At 40.2% G+C, this 15693-nt stretch overlaps 1 protein-coding gene across 1 annotated transcript; it reads left to right on the top strand.

Moving 5' to 3' along the window:
- Nucleotides 1-696: 696 nt before the first annotated feature.
- ARRDC3 (arrestin domain containing 3) lies at nucleotides 697-14688 on the top strand. The gene is made up of 8 exons (XM_036403081.2): nucleotides 697-1161; nucleotides 4330-4411; nucleotides 6904-7051; nucleotides 8291-8393; nucleotides 8782-9038; nucleotides 9433-9595; nucleotides 10402-10556; nucleotides 11947-14688. The coding sequence occupies exons 1-8, from the start codon at nucleotides 882-884 to the stop codon at nucleotides 12001-12003; spliced, it is 1245 nt and encodes a 414-aa protein (XP_036258974.1). The 5' UTR covers nucleotides 697-881; the 3' UTR covers nucleotides 12004-14688.
- Nucleotides 14689-15693: the final 1005 nt, after the last annotated feature.

The following is a 15693-nucleotide window of genomic DNA, read 5'->3' as shown; positions in this document are numbered from 1 at the left end:
TGGAAACATTTCCAGGGAGGATTTGCAGCAATGTAATTTGTATTACTGGGACAATCATTGATACTACAATATTTAAATTCAGATGAATCAGTACTCATTTTCAAAAGTTTACAGAGAAGATTCTCACGTAGTATAATACATACTACCCCAAAAGCCAGGACTGCTTTTTATTTTTTACCATGTTTTTCTATAATTTTTTCTATAATTCCCTATCAAGCTTTGCTTAATTCTTAATTCTTTCCCATCTTTAGATACACACGGACAGAGGAAAAAGCCAACCCCCCCCCAAACTTAACCAAACAAACGCAAAAAACCCCAAAGCAGCAAAATCCTACCAACTGAACAAAACCAAAGCCAACGAAACAAAACCAAAACCCAATAACCAAGAGAAGGGAGAATTTGCTAGTTTCAGAAGAAGGTCTGTTAAGTGAAGTATAACTTTCATCTCTTCGCGGAGGCTGGAATACTGCCATCTTCCCTGGGGCCGCCGACCGCAGTAACACAGCATCCACCTGCGGCGCGCGCACGGCCCGCTCCGCGCGCCCGAGGAGCGGCGCTCCCTAGAGGCGGCGGCAGCGCCGCGGGGCCGAAGCAGACCCGGCGGGGCGGGGCGGCGCATGCGCGTCCGCGTTTGTTTGTCACACGGCTTATAAGGCGGGGCCGGCGGCCGCGCGGCAGCGCCTTTGTGGGGAGACGCCGCTTCGGCACCAGCGCCGCCCGCGCCGGGGCCGGGGCTCCCCGCCGCCCCCATGAGCCGCCTGTAGGGTCCGCGCCGCCGCACCCCTGCGCCCCAGGGGCTCGGGGTTGGTTGTTTTTGGCTTCCCTCTTCCCTATTTTTTTTTTTTCTTACAGTCTATTTTTGTACACTTTGCTATAAAACCATGGTGCTGGGGAAGGTGAAGAGTCTGACGATAAGCTTTGACTGTCTGAATGACAGCAATGTCCCTGTGTACTCTAGCGGGGATACAGTCTCAGGAAGGGTCAGTCTAGAAGTAACTGGGGAAATTAGAGTGAAATCCCTTAAAATCCATGCGAGGGGGCACGCTAAAGTACGTTGGACTGAATCGAGGAATGCTGGATCCAACACTGCCTATACACAGAACTACACCGAAGAAGTGGAATATTTCAACCATAAAGACATCCTGATAGGCCATGAGAGAGGTAAGGGCTGCGATGCTTTATTTTTTTATGGAAAAAAAGCATGCATCTCTGTGTCACCCCGGTTTAGCCCTGTCTTTTAATGGGTGCATTGGAGAACAGGACATGCCCAGGGTTATGTCTTGGCGATGGAGTTACATATAGGAGATGTATTTGCAAAGTACCTGCAACCAGGAAAACTCTCTTGCCCTTCAATACGGTCATATATTAAAATATGGGGGTTTTTTGAGTGTTTTACCTTTTTTTTTCTCCCGGTGATATTTAGTACGATTTGCCGTACCGTGGGGAAAAACAGCTATAAAATCACAGCCAGATGGGCAGCGGACTTTATTGGCAGAATCCTAGTTGAAACACAGTGAAAGCATAAAAAACATCCTTTCTGACACGTGCGGGGTTCTGCTGATGCTGTTGGGGTGATAATACAATGAATTTTTTAGGATGGCTGATTATTGGCAGATAAAAAAGTCTCCCTGGCTTATTTTGACATATCACCACCCCACGTGTAATTTTTTCCTCATTTCAGTATTGCCCTCGCCCTGGTAAAAAGCTTTCATTTCCTTGGGATGTCCCTACACCCCGCTCGGCAGCGGGGGTCACCGCGGAGTAAGGATGTGTCCGAAAAGCCCTTGATGAGGAGCAAAAGGAGGGGGAGGAGAGAGAGAGGGGGGAGTGGTGTTGCGTAATGGAAGCATCTCTCCCAAAACTGGGGAGATGAGGACCTCCTGCTCCCCACTTCCCACTCGAGCCGCCCTGGTGTCCCCACGAAGTGCGGACCCCTTCGCTGGGGGGGTGGAAGCGCTGGGCCCCGGGGTTGTCTGTGGTTTTTTATTTCTTTTTCCTCCGAACTTCACAGCCTTTGTTCGAAGCGGTTCAATCCTGTTTGGGACCGGCTTTGGAGAAGGGGGGTGGGCCGCCCGCTCCGCGCAGATTGGTCGCACGCGTCAGGTGGTGGCGATGACTTAATTCCCCAGCGCAAGAAAATAATGTTAAAAACCGGTTATGTAATTTTTTGTGCTGCTTGTCGCCTTTTTTTTTTTCCCTGAATTCGCATCATATACACTGCAGTGATGCGATATTTCTCGTTCTTTCCGGAAAAAAATAATAAGTGTTATTTTTTAACAACTCCGGGCGGCACCGAGCTCTTCATATAGTATACTCGAGCTCAAAGCTGTAGCAGAACTCGGGACTTTTTTTATTTGCTTCAGGTATCGCGCACACCGCGCTAACGAGGTTACTTGCGGCTCCCACCCATCTCCTGCCACCGCCTCAGGAATCACTCGCCCGAGCCTAACTTCCCGCACCTCTGGACGGCGGGTTCCAAGAGCTTGTGGACGGGAGTCTACAGCCGCGCAGGAGCCGCCCGTGGCGGAGGGAGCACGCGTGGGAGCGGGTGGGACAGGGGCCCCGCGGAGCCGCTGCCGGCGGCCACCTTTCAATGACTGCCCCGAGCGCAGACCCGCTGCCCGGCCTCGCCCCCTGATTGGCCGGCCGTGGTTTGTTGCCCTGTTGCTAAGGCGATGCCCGCCGCTGATTGGCGGGGCGCTGGCGGCGGGGGTGAGGGAGCAGGTTTCGCTGTCTGCCCCCGGCGGGTAGGGGCCTCTCCCCGAGCCTCTGGCTCCGTGCAAAGCACCTCACAGAGAGAGGACTGGGGGATGCGCTGCCCTCAGTCTCGTCCTTGCCGCCTCCCGTCGTCGGTCCCATCACCTGAGGGGTCTAGGCCCGGCGCGGTGGCGGAAGGGTGCGCCCTCGGTGCGGAGCCGGCGGGCGCAGCGCACGCAGCGTGTGAGAGCGGCGGGGCTGGCGGCGCTCCGCGCGCGCCGGTTCAGGCCGGTCGGCTCCTGCTCCAGCCCGCGCTGATTGACAGCTCAGCACTTGTTTACCGCGGCGCGGCGGGACTGCTGAGCTGGCAGGAAGGGGGGGCCGGGCCGAGAGCAGCGCAGCCACAGCCGAAAGCAGCGCTCTCTTCCTCGGAACAGAATTAAACAAAAAATAAATAAATCATAGTTATTGAAAAAAACCCCAAACGCAGAACGACATTATAGAAGCCCACCCTCACGCCGACGCATTGTCTCGCTTTTTCACATTTTCCTGACCTACGGGAAATGTTGCGTGCTGAAGGTGTATTTATTTCCACATCTTGCTGCTAGGAGGTTTTTTTTTTTTTTTTTGCTTGTTTTGTTAATTTGTTTTTAAATTTTCGGTATTTACACTGTAGGAAGTAGAGCATCGGCTCTTCTATAGGACAATAGAGACTTAGAACCCTTCTGCATGCCTCCATTAATGCTTCAGCGAGTCACACATAAGCTGTTCCCTTACACTTTGTCTCGCTATAACCCCTTTTATAATTCCAGCCGTTTTTGTCTGCGAGGTGCTCAGTAATTTTTCACTCAACTTTTATTTTAACCAAGTCAGCGTTTGTCTGGTTTGATGTCAGAATAAACTACAATTTTCTTGTGGCATTTGAAGCTGGACAAATAATTGTGACTGTAAACAAGGGTTAGCATTCCTGGCATAAAACCAGAAAGTATCTATGCTCTGTCTGAGCAAGATCAAGTTAATCTATTAAAGAAATTAAAGGTTTAAGCTCTAGATAGCATTAGTTGGGCAACTTGCCATTTCCTATGCCCCTGAATCTGTCGGGTACTTTCTGGGTGTTGCTCGTATACTCTTACTCCTTTCTCACACGGTTTTTTTTTGTGTGTGTGATTAATGTCCGGACACTGTTGCCAGGCAGGAGATACAAAGAACCTGAATTTCTAAATTTAATCTTAAGCAGCAGACTTGGTACTGTTAATGCTGGAAAAAGCCAGCTCTAGTTCATTCTGACTAGTAACTGCAGTGGAAAGCAGCATGATTTCCTTTACAGACCTTGAATGGAGGCCTTGAAAAGGCAGCAGTTGAAACTGTGTCACTGTTCAGAGGCAAGATTCTATTAAAACATTAACCTCTGCTTCTCTCTAAGGCCGACAGTCTTGCCTACGTTTCTGTCAGTCAGAGTTGGCCCTGAATTCCAGCAGTTAATAACTAATGGACTGGGAGACCCTTGTTCCTGGGACATCACATTCTTTAGGTCTTGTAATGTGTGAGCAAATTGGTTTTTCTGGGAGAGAAGCCTAAACAAGGTATAACGTGTGCAGCCAGATTAGCATGTTGGTTTTTTTTCTCTTTTAGATGATGACAATTCAGAAGAAGGCCTTCACACCATCCATTCAGGAAGGCATGAATATGCATTCAGCTTTGAGCTTCCACAGACGTAAGAACTCCCTCACAGTCCTCCTCCACACAGGGCTCTGCTGCCCACCCACCTGACCAAAACTCCTGCTGTGGGTGGAGGGAAAACCTTCAATGGTAGTAGGAATTGTGCTTGTAACATGCAGTAGAGAACATAATCTCATTAAACTGAAGAGGTTGCTTTTACACGATATACCCATCCTTTTTTAAAAAAATTTTCCACAAAAAAAGGGGCTCACTGCTGCCCAGTTGCTCACTTTCTTTTTACCAAGTCTTACTGACTGACTAGATATTCCAGTCTATTTCCCCTTCTCAAGAGGAGGGAGAGGAATTTGAAATGTCGCTGAAGTCCTGCAGAGTGGCTGAAATACCTTCTAACTCAACTATTTACTGGAGTTATGCAGACCAGCAGAACTATCGATAAGATCACAATGGAATTGAGCCTTGTTTGGGCTCAAGTCTGGAACAGATGTGGCTAGTTTACTTAGATTTCAACAAAAGAGGAGGTTGTTCTTATTCAGATAGGATGTTTGTACCCAGGGTGGCTATTTATGCAGAAAGCCTTGGTAGAAACAAACTTAAGAATGAGTGGTTAGACTAAGAAGAATTTTCTTACCAAATCCCATTTGGGTTAGAAAACAAAGGCAAAGCAAGAGTAAGAGCAGAAGTTTGTTCTGGTAAGATAAAAATTGTTGCCCCACTCCTCTTTGAAATATGTAATGTAGGCACTGTGGATGTAAGATTGGACATAATAGAGTTGGAAATACGGAAATGAGCTAAAAACACAAGTTCCAGTAAAATCAAATACACAGGAAAAGAGGGAGTATGAATATGGATAAAAAATGAGCCTTTTGCTGTAAAAGGCAAGTTTAATTAAATTAAATTAAAAACTTTAAAGTCGCTGAAAATTTGGCAATTTTCTGTGAATAACCTCACTGCCTAATATTAAGGTTGTTTATTAGAGGTGCTGGTTTTAGCAAAATGTGCAGGTGGCAAACACTTCTATGGTTTCAAAGTGAATGGCACAGGACTTCTACATAGTTTCAGTAAGATTTTCTGGGAAGACCTGTGAACATGGAGATTTTTAAAGACAATTTAGCATTTTTTAAAAATCTCAACAGTAAGGCCAGTACTGATTTTTCCCTTGAGTTTAAAGGGGCATTAAAAAAAAAAACAACAAAAAATATCAAATTCAAAACATGACCATGAAATGCTTAGCTTGAAGTGAAACAGATAACAGGCATTGGTCAAATCATTGGTTCTTTCTATGTGCCATGAGGGAATAGCTGTTAAGCCAGTTTTAATAATACTGGAAAAACAAAGAGTGATATTAAAAGCCTGAACTTTGACACTGCCTACTTACTTGCTATTTTGTGTCCATAGGATATTTCCAAAACTGACTAAAACTTCAGAGCAACAGGGAAAAGATGTGCATCATCCTTACTGATTTTTCCTTTACAGAATATGGGACAGAATGAAAAACTGAAGTTCTAATTGCATTATTAGGGGAAAAAACTAAACATTTCAAATGTGCAAATAGTGAAGTCAAACCTGTAACTGAAAGAATAATTCTAGTTAAGCACTAGCATGCCTAGTATTACTCTCTGTGGAAAATATGAAAATGTTACAAATACCTTATTTTAGTGTATATATAAGTATGTATTCAGAACATAGTAAAATACAAAAATATTTTAAATTATTTATTAAAAAAAATAAAAAAATAAAAATAATAAGCTACAAAAACTACTGTTAATTGGAAATAATTGTACTTTAAAGATACTTTATGATACTACAGTAAAAAAGGCAGTGTTCACAGGTCTGGAAATACTACCTGCATCATCTTTCTTCCAGCTTCTAAATAGGCTTCCTTCTTTTGACAAATTTCAGAGTAGTCTTCATGATTTTATGTGTTTGTGTGTATATAAATACATATATGGGTATATGTGGACATTCTTAAGTATTATAAATGTTTTAAGCTGTCTCATCAGGGTAGAGAAAGATTAGAAAGATTAGAAGGTGCTCAAAATAGCCTCTCTTCAGAACTCCATGTTGTAATATTTACTCTGCTTAAGGTGAACCTAACTATGGAAGTGCTGAGTTACAGCTAAAATTAACCTGATGTTGAGCTACTGACCAAGTAAATAATACACAATGGCAACATCCAAAACTATAACTGGTTGGTGCTAGTGGTAATTCTAAATTGGTAGTCAAAAGGGCATACTTTACCCCAGATGTGGAAGTGGCCTCTTAAGCTTAAAGAAAATCTGTGCTCTCCTGGCATTTTTCTAGTACAATTCTCTAATTGATTCCTAAAATCTGTGAAAAACTATAGTAGGATAAATTGGAGATGATTTTTTCTCCCATCTTTAATTATTGAATTTTTCTGAGATACTCTACATTAAGTACTACAGTGCATTAAAAATGCAGTTCTATATACTAATCACTGACTTGATCAATTGTATCATTATTAGACAGAGAGACTTTACTCAGTTTTGACCTTTGTGTCCTGCACAGACCACTTGCTACCTCATTCGAAGGCAGACATGGCAGTGTGCGCTATTGGGTGAAAGCCGAATTGCATAGGCCTTGGTTTCTACCAGTAAAATTAAAGAAGGAATTTACAGTCTTTGAACATATAGATATCAACACTCCTTCATTACTGGTAAGAATTGACAGAATTATTCATTTTTTGTTTCTGGCATAAAAAAATAACAACGTTTAAGAACTGAACAATATCCATATCTAATTTTACCTAATACATTACTTAATACTTCCTTGATACTTAGTTACAGACAATCTTTTAAGTATTACATTAGTTCTGCAACTCGGTAAGTTCTTCCAATTTGAAAGCTATGTTTTCCTGTACTTGGAGTTGCTTTACTTTTAAGATATGTAAAATGGTTTTGTCAGATTAAATTAATACTAAATTGTTAAATGTGAGTAAGAAGGAAAATTTCGAGAACTGTTCTTCTTTGATTCTGAAGAAAAAACAGTGACACTTAAAAGAACACTTAAATTAGTGTGATAGACTGCAAACTTAAAAATGCAAAGTAAATAATGTACTGGTGTGCATAATTGATATTTTCATATGGATTATTTTCTACCAATGGAGAGAAATTATCGCAATGCGCTATAATCTTTTTCTGAAGTATCATTTCATTAAAATAATTTCAATGTCACAATTCCTTTCAACAAGGATTTTAATTCAATCAGACCTAAAATTCCATTCCCCGCCACTCTTCTTCAAATTCACCCCCCATGGAGAAGGGAAAAAAATTCTCAAAATCCATTGAAATAGGTTTCTTGTGTGTGTGGGTGAAAAATCACCCATGGGGACATTGGCCTTGCACAAATTCCATTAAAATCAAAAGACTCTCATTTGACTTTAATGGGCTTTGGATCAAGCCCTAAATCCTGGTGTCATGTAAAATAACAAAGTCTGTTTAATACAGATGAAACAGAATCATTTTGAAACAGGAAATAGCAGGAGTCAAGGTTACAGTACTTTTACCTTAGTTACTGTTTCTGAAATACTATACTGCATAGAGATAGACGTTTTAGTTTACTGGTAAATTAAAAGCTCTTCAGCAATATGGTGGGACATGTAGGCTTTAAAGCCTTTCTTAAGCTGTGCTAAATTTATTTATGTATAAAAACTTGTTTTAACTGTAAGTGCAGTATGAAGTGTAGCAAAAAAGCAGTGTTAATGAGTATGGAATTAGACTAAAGCTTATAGTTTGCATGGTGCAATTTGCCTGAGGTTTTTCCCTCTAAATAAAACTAGATATGCTTATCAAAATGCATAGAATGTATACAATACATACTTTTTATGTTAATTAGAACAGATTAAAAGAGTCATGGAGCACTTTATTAAATGGAAAATGTTGTTGTTTTCTTGCAGTCACCCCAAGCAGGCACAAAAGAAAAAACTCTCTGTTGTTGGTTTTGTACCTCAGGCCCAATATCCTTAAGTGCCAAAATTGAAAGGAAGGGCTACACCCCAGGTACGTAACAGAAGTAATTATAGGAAATGTTTTTCCTTCCCTTTTAAAATGACAGTGTGCACTTAGCTGCTGTTATAGATAAAAGAAATACTTAAACTATTCTTACCATTTTGGTTTGCATTCATCTGTCTTGCAATTTTAAATGACTGATTTTGTTAGCTTGCTCTGTCTCCATATTGTTAAAGGACATTGCTTTTATTGGGCCTGTGCATTTTTCTGTTAGATTTACCTCATGGTGACCTTACTCCTGCTAGCATCAGTGGGTATTGTTCAAAGTGTGGAGCATTGCTAGCAGCATCCAGTGCCTTATAACAGTACACAGTATGTGCCAATTTGCTTCAGTTGCCTTGCAAATACATAGAAAAAATGAAATGTTGCTTTGTTTCAGGTGAATCAATTCAGATCTTTGCTGAGATTGAGAACTGCTCTTCCCGTGTGGTGGTGCCAAAGGCAGCCATTTACCAAACACAGGCATTTTATGCCAAAGGGAAAATGAAGGAAGTCAAGCAGCTTGTTGCTAGCCTGCGTGGGGAATCCTTGTCATCTGGCAAAACAGAAACTTGGAATGGCAAACAGTTAAAAATTCCACCTGTTTCTCCTTCAATTCTTGACTGTAGTATAATTCGTGTGGAGTATTCACTGATGGTATGTTGGGTTGTTTAATTGGAGCATGAGTAGTTTCCATGATTCCTTGCAAATTGTTAACAAAGCATTGTGAACTGCTAACTAGTTACAAAAGAAGTACATAGGCTAGCATTAGGTGTCCTAACAGGAATTCTGTAAGTAAATTCAGTTTAAATCTTGCATGTTCTAAGGAAGTATGTTACAAGTATATGACATTTCCATGTGAGGACTTGTATTAAGAGTATAGAACTGCCTTTGTCTTGGAGGGCTATTTGTCTCCATAGGGACGTTGGTTCTAAAATGACCAAATGACATTTCAGCCACTTGTGAAAAATTGGCTGGAGATTTTAGTCTAATAATTAGGAAGTGCTCATACAAACCTATTTTTAATCTATACTTTTTTATTGTTCTTTAGGTATATGTGGATATTCCTGGCGCCATGGATTTATTCCTTAACTTACCACTGGTCATTGGCACCATTCCTCTACACCCATTTGGTAGCAGAACATCAAGTGTAAGCAGCCAGTGTAGCATGAACATGAATTGGCTTGGTCTGACACTGCCTGAAAGACCAGAAGGTAACCTGACAAAACAAGTCTGTTTCAATTTTTGTGTGCTTTATTCATTGCTGTCATGCAAACAGACAAAAATTGCGTTCTTCGTAATAAGGTCCATAGGAGGTCTTTTGTGGATGCTTCCTTGCTTACCTGCTTGCTCTGTGTAGAAGAATGGAGTTCCCCCCTTTGCCTTCTTCTCTCAGATGTACAAGCAGTGGAATTCAGCTGCTTGGAAGCTGGTACAAGTGAAAGCACAGAGTGCCATTTTACCTGGGCAGAATTAATTATGTGCCTCCAGTATCCAGCTGTATCCTTGGTTGTAAGTCAGTGTAACCTGTCAGAATAGCAGTTAAGGTGATCTTTATCATCCTTAGTAGCCAAGACATTGTGAAAGGATAGTGTAATCCATTTCAGTGGGAATCTCTTTTGTCAAAGGAGAAGCTCTGTAGCTTCTCTCTTTTTGCATATAAACATATGGGGGTTTAATGTACACATTCCAGACTGATAATGGAGTCCAGAGAAGTGCAAAGTTCTGTCATTCCTGCCTGTAACAGAAATTCAGTGTTCTGAGTATGCTTTAAATTTGAAGGTGATAATTAAGCCACAATGAACAATGGTCAGTCTGCTGTTGGATTTGAGCATAGCTGTAAAATAAACTATAGCAACCTACCCTCTTTTTCGTGTTCAATAACTGTGTAAAAATCACAGAAGTAATTTATCTAAATGCTGGTGCATTTTACAGTATAAAAGTTTAATATTTATCATATTATGTGTTTTGACATGCATAAGAACTTGTTGTTCGAACTGCGTGTGCCTTTTCCCTGCAGCACCTCCCAGCTATGCAGAAGTGGTTACGGAGGAACAACGGCAGTCCAGCCTTGCACCCTTAGGTGTTTGTGATGACTTTGAGAGAGCGCTTCCAGGACCACTGTTTGCATACATCCAGGAGTTTCGTTTTCTGCCTCCACCCCTCTATTCAGAAGTAGGTACCTCAAAATACAATTATGAATGTACTGTTGCTTTGAATTCTGTCATGTGGAATAAATGTAAGAACTGTTTCTATTCTAAGAAAACCAGGACAAATAAGCAAAAATAGGAAAAGGTAACTTAGTTTTAGCAAAGTGCAGGTAAATTGCATAAAAAATTTTCCAGGATTCTTCACTATTGTAATGCTTTATAGAGATTCTGAAATTGTTTTGCACTCTCTCAGCAACTTTATTAAGTTATATTGCATTATATATGTAATACATGACATTAGCGAATACCAATGTTTTGAATATATAGATGCACAACAAACTGTTTTTCACCTCTACTCTCTAAAAGTACTCTGTATTTTTAGCTCTTTGTATGTATTGCTTTCAGAATTTCCATGCAGAGAAGATATAGAGGTGTTCTTTCTGGCTCAGGTTTCTCTAAATGCACAGCTCAAATATTTCTGTCTGCAAGTTAAGTTCTGTGAAAGTCACTCAATAACTGGGACACAAGTTCAGGCTTCAAAACCTTCAAAAGCCATGTTCATATTTTTCAAAGAAAAGCAGTGGTATAGGACAAAATAAAATGGTGGCCTTTGGCTAAATCTTGCCTGAATCCACCCACTCTTGATTGTTTCTTTTCCTCTTGAAGCACTTAATCTGCTAGTGAGTGAGTGAGTGGCATGTTTTTTGTGTCTCTTCTATAACATAAGCCTAGAATACAACTCTGGGGCTTTTCATTTTAGGTGCCCTAAATATTTAGAAGTAAGCTTTTCCTTTGTTCTAAATAATGTATTTTTTAAATAACTGACCAAATTATGTAATGTCCACTTAAACTATACTTCCTATTGGAGACCTAAGTTAGAGACCATGTTCTTCACCTCCTTCCTTTTGTTGAAAAGGAGGAAATGAGTGGTACACATGAACTTCTGAAATATTTTATGGGGTTTTTCAGGATTAATTACTTAAAAATTAGATAGAAGAACTTTTTACTAATTATTTTGTGCCTTTTTAAGTCAAATGTCTTCCAAAATCAATTTAGTATTTAAAGTTACATGTCAAAGTGCTGAGTCCAGTTGTCTTCTTACTATGCAATAAATAATTTAAAATATTTGTGCTACTAGCAGGATTTTTACTATTTTTTATTCCATGTTTGTGCTTATTCTTAAGCTACCATCAACATGCAGTTTAAAGTGTTTCACTGTACTTAGTAATATTCAATTCAAAGTTTTATCTAATTTTTAGAGATACTTCAGTTACCTGAGTAACTTTTGGATTAGGAATACCATTTATCTCTGACTGTCTTGGACTTAAAAATTTTGGTGTTTGGATTGATGTATTTTCTAGCAATCAGTTCTAAAAATACCTTAGGTTGTTTTGGTTTTTTTCTCTTTTGTTTAGATTGATCCAAACCCAGATCAACACACAGACGACAGACCATCTTGCCCTTCTCGTTGAAAGAATTCATAAGACTGACTTGACTTGGCTTTGGAATCATACCTGCTGTGTTGAAGGTCAAGGCATCATAGTGGAGACACACTTTCAGAGCAAGTGGGTTTGCTCTTGCCTGTGTGGTGAATAAATGAAAACAACCTGTGATCATGCTTTGAAGCCTACAGTAACATTGTAGGACTGCTCCACATGCTTGAAGAACTGAGCTTTCCCCCCTCCCTCTTAAATACTGGCACATACTAGGAGCAGCCTTACTAACCTACAGTTATGTGTGTCCAAACACTCAAACCACATTAAGAGAGGTTTGGCTTCCTCTTACAATTTGGAAATTTGCACATGCTTATTGCTTACCTTGTGCGGTTCAGTGTCACTACAGCTTTTTCTCATTTACGCCGGACAGTTGTTACCCCTTTCTTATGTCTTGTGGTCCGCACAATAAGGAGCAAAAGAAAGCTTTGACAAAAAAGAAAGAAACAAACAAACAAAAAACCCAACAGTAACAGACTTTGACAAATGCACTGACTTTTCTTTTTTTTTAATTTAATGTAGCCTGGACTTTACCTGCATATGCACATGCTCAGAATTGTCCTAGTAGGCTGATCATGTATCACCTCTTCAGCTTGGATCCTCTTGTGGATTTATTTTACAAACATCAAATGCCTTCAAGCCAATCCTTCTTGCTGTATGTTTTGCAGCCTACTGTAGTAGATAAGCAACAGATATGGGGATAGGGAGGGAGGGTGAAGAGTTAATAGAAAGAAACTAATAGACTTTGTCAAGATTGTATACTTTCTTGATTTCTTTTAAGAATTTGTTGCCTTTCTACTATTATCGCAAAGCAGCATTTTGTTACAGACTGCCTAAAAATCACTTAATCTCAGGTGAACTCATCACTTGCCAAACTGTTGGAATGCTATTTGTTTTTTTACGTTGCACTGTTGAGTTAGTTCTTTTTTTTGTGTTTGTGTTTTGTTTTTTTGTTCTTTACTTGAGAGGGAGATCTGGAATAAGGACATACACAAAAGTTACAAAATCCTCCTCATTCCCATTTCTCTTTCTTCATTACAAAAAAAAATGTTCAAGTTGTGAAGCTCTAAAAAAAAAAAGGCATAAATGAAAGCAGCACCAGCAGACACCAGCTGTTCTTCAAAAGAGTATTAGAAGGAAGTGGTCATACACTGTCTAGGATTCACAGACAGATCAATATCTCAAGTAGTAGGGATAGGAAGGGAAAGTAAATTTATTTTTATATATAGCTACTTAATCACCAAAAATTCTATATGTAATAAGTCTAGTAGAAAGTATATTTCAAAATGCAGGAAAAGCTTCTTTTATGCTAAGAGCTCAGTTTGTGCACTTTGTATTACCTTCAGGGTTTATGATACTGTACAAGATTAGAAGTGTAATTAAAGCAAGAAAGATCAATGTTACCAGCCATACTTAAATATGAGTTAGCTGGAAGTGCTTTGATAACTGCATCTTCTGTGGCACTCTCAAGAACTTTAAAACAAATAGAACACTGAATTATACCATGTAGTCACGCAGAATGCAAGAAACCATATGGAAAGAGCACTTGTCCTTGAGTGTGCCACAGGAAAAAGGGTGCAATGGAGCCATTACCTGTGCTAACAAATGCCAGCGCTTACATGCTAGAGATGTACAATTAAAGTCAACTTTGCTCTTCAGGAACCATGGAACACAGATCACTGACAAAGGGACACTATTCTGGTCTTGACTATTTGAACAAATAAGATCTAATCCATCAAATACCTGTCTCCCTGTGCAATAAAAAAGCTCCGAAGAGAGTCGGAGAGGGGAGGCTGGTGTTTCTGCATGGTGCTCATTTTTAAAAACCTTTGCCTTGTTTTTAAGGCTTCATAAATGTGACAAAATAGGCTTTTCCATAAGTGGCCTTTATGAGAACATGAAAGATCATTCATGTTTCAAAAATGACAACAGGGTGATAAAATACAAATGAGTCGCGTTTTAAGTGATTCAGTTAAAAGGCTTGGGCTTTGAGTGGGAATATTGGCAAGAAGGAAATTGGATAATGATGTTACTAAGCCAATTTTGTGGATGTCCCTTCCCTCTACCCTCTCCAACCAGACAATTTTTAAAGCTAATGGGATTGTTGGTATAAAAGGGCATTTGGTGGTTTTACTTTTTTTTTCCTTTTTTGTTCTTTTTACAGACTAGGGAACAATTGCTGATACATATAGCATTAAAGTACTTACTGCAATACAATGGAAAATTGCATATGAGGCAGGATTGACCAATATCATAGTAATTGACATTTCAGCCTTTTTGATTAGAATGAAAAATTGTATAAGGTTATCAAATAAAGACTTCTGGTTTAAATTTCTCAGAGGCATTACTCTCCCACAAATAATGGTCAATTCTCAGCATTATAAAACTTCAGGTTCACAGTTGAAACCCAGTATTTGATAGAGAATTCTGATCTGAATTAGGAAAAAGTAAGTAAAATCCAAACGTTAGAGAAACAAAGTGCAATATTAAATGTTTGCTTTATAGATTATATTCTATGGCTGTTTGTACTTTCTCTTTGTTTGTTTTTAGTTTTGGTGCTGAATATGTCCTTGTAGACTCTTGTTTTAAGAAAACAATATGTGGAGAACAGTTTAATTTTTCCTATTGCTCTTCCTTGTGGAAAATAAACTTTTGTAAAAAAGAGGTTTTAAATGTTGTATCTGTGTGTAAAATAAAAAAACACAAGTATCACATAATACAGGAACTTACTGCAGGAAAACATGTATTGCTTTCTCAAAAAACCAGAAGAACTATTTCTAGAACTATACCGCTGAGTACCTCTGGAGTCTAGTTTTGGGATCCTGTCTCTTTTATTTACATCACTGAGCTTATGGGGCCAGGTCCCAGATGGGAAATGCCTTTTTAGGACTCTGTATCACATTACAGCTGCAGTGACCCTATTTTGAGGTTTCTGGTCCTTTGCCTGAGAAGGTGACACAAATTTTGGGGGAATAGGAGGAAAGAGGGGAGTGACTTCAAAGGTCTAGTTTGCAGATGGAACTTTGACGTGAAGTTTGTTGTCTTGGGGTGTAGAAAATATTGCTGTTCCCTTGCAAGTGACTAAGCAGATGTGGAAATGTGTGCCCTGTGCAGTGTTGTTGAGTCTCCCCTGTGTGCCAGCAGCGTAGCAGTGCTGCAGCATGTTTGTATGCTGCGCAAAATGGATTGTCATCGTCCTTCAGGATCAGCATGTCATTTCACCTGTGAGAAGATCAGGGGCTTGAATGGCCGGCCTGGCCTGTGCACCTCTGTTGGTGGTTGGGGTACTGGGCCACAATGTTCCCACAGTACTCTTATCTTCAGGGAGGCAGCTGCTGACATGGGTGACGCAAACATTGATCCGACACCCTACGTAATACAAACCATAGGACCTCCTTTCTAAGTAGAGCATTTCAGCTTAATTTTGAGTTTGTTTTTGGTGAAGAATTCAGACAGACTTAAGAGTTAATTCCCTCCTTATTAATAGCACTGTTAATAATATTTGCCTAAGTTCAGGTTAAAACCAATAAGAAATGTGAGGGTTGTCATTTTGCTAATCTGCTAGGAGACGTGTTACTGTGTATAACTTCTACTAGCAAAGAAGGACTGCGCAGCTTCTCCCTAACTGCCCCACCAGTGGGTTGGGGAGAAGAGTCAAGTGACAAAACT

This window comes from Molothrus ater, chromosome Z, assembly GCF_012460135.2.
Source record: "Molothrus ater isolate BHLD 08-10-18 breed brown headed cowbird chromosome Z, BPBGC_Mater_1.1, whole genome shotgun sequence".
NCBI classification, from domain to species: Eukaryota; Metazoa; Chordata; class Aves; order Passeriformes; family Icteridae; genus Molothrus; species Molothrus ater.
This window is presented reverse-complemented; position numbering and strand designations above follow the sequence as displayed.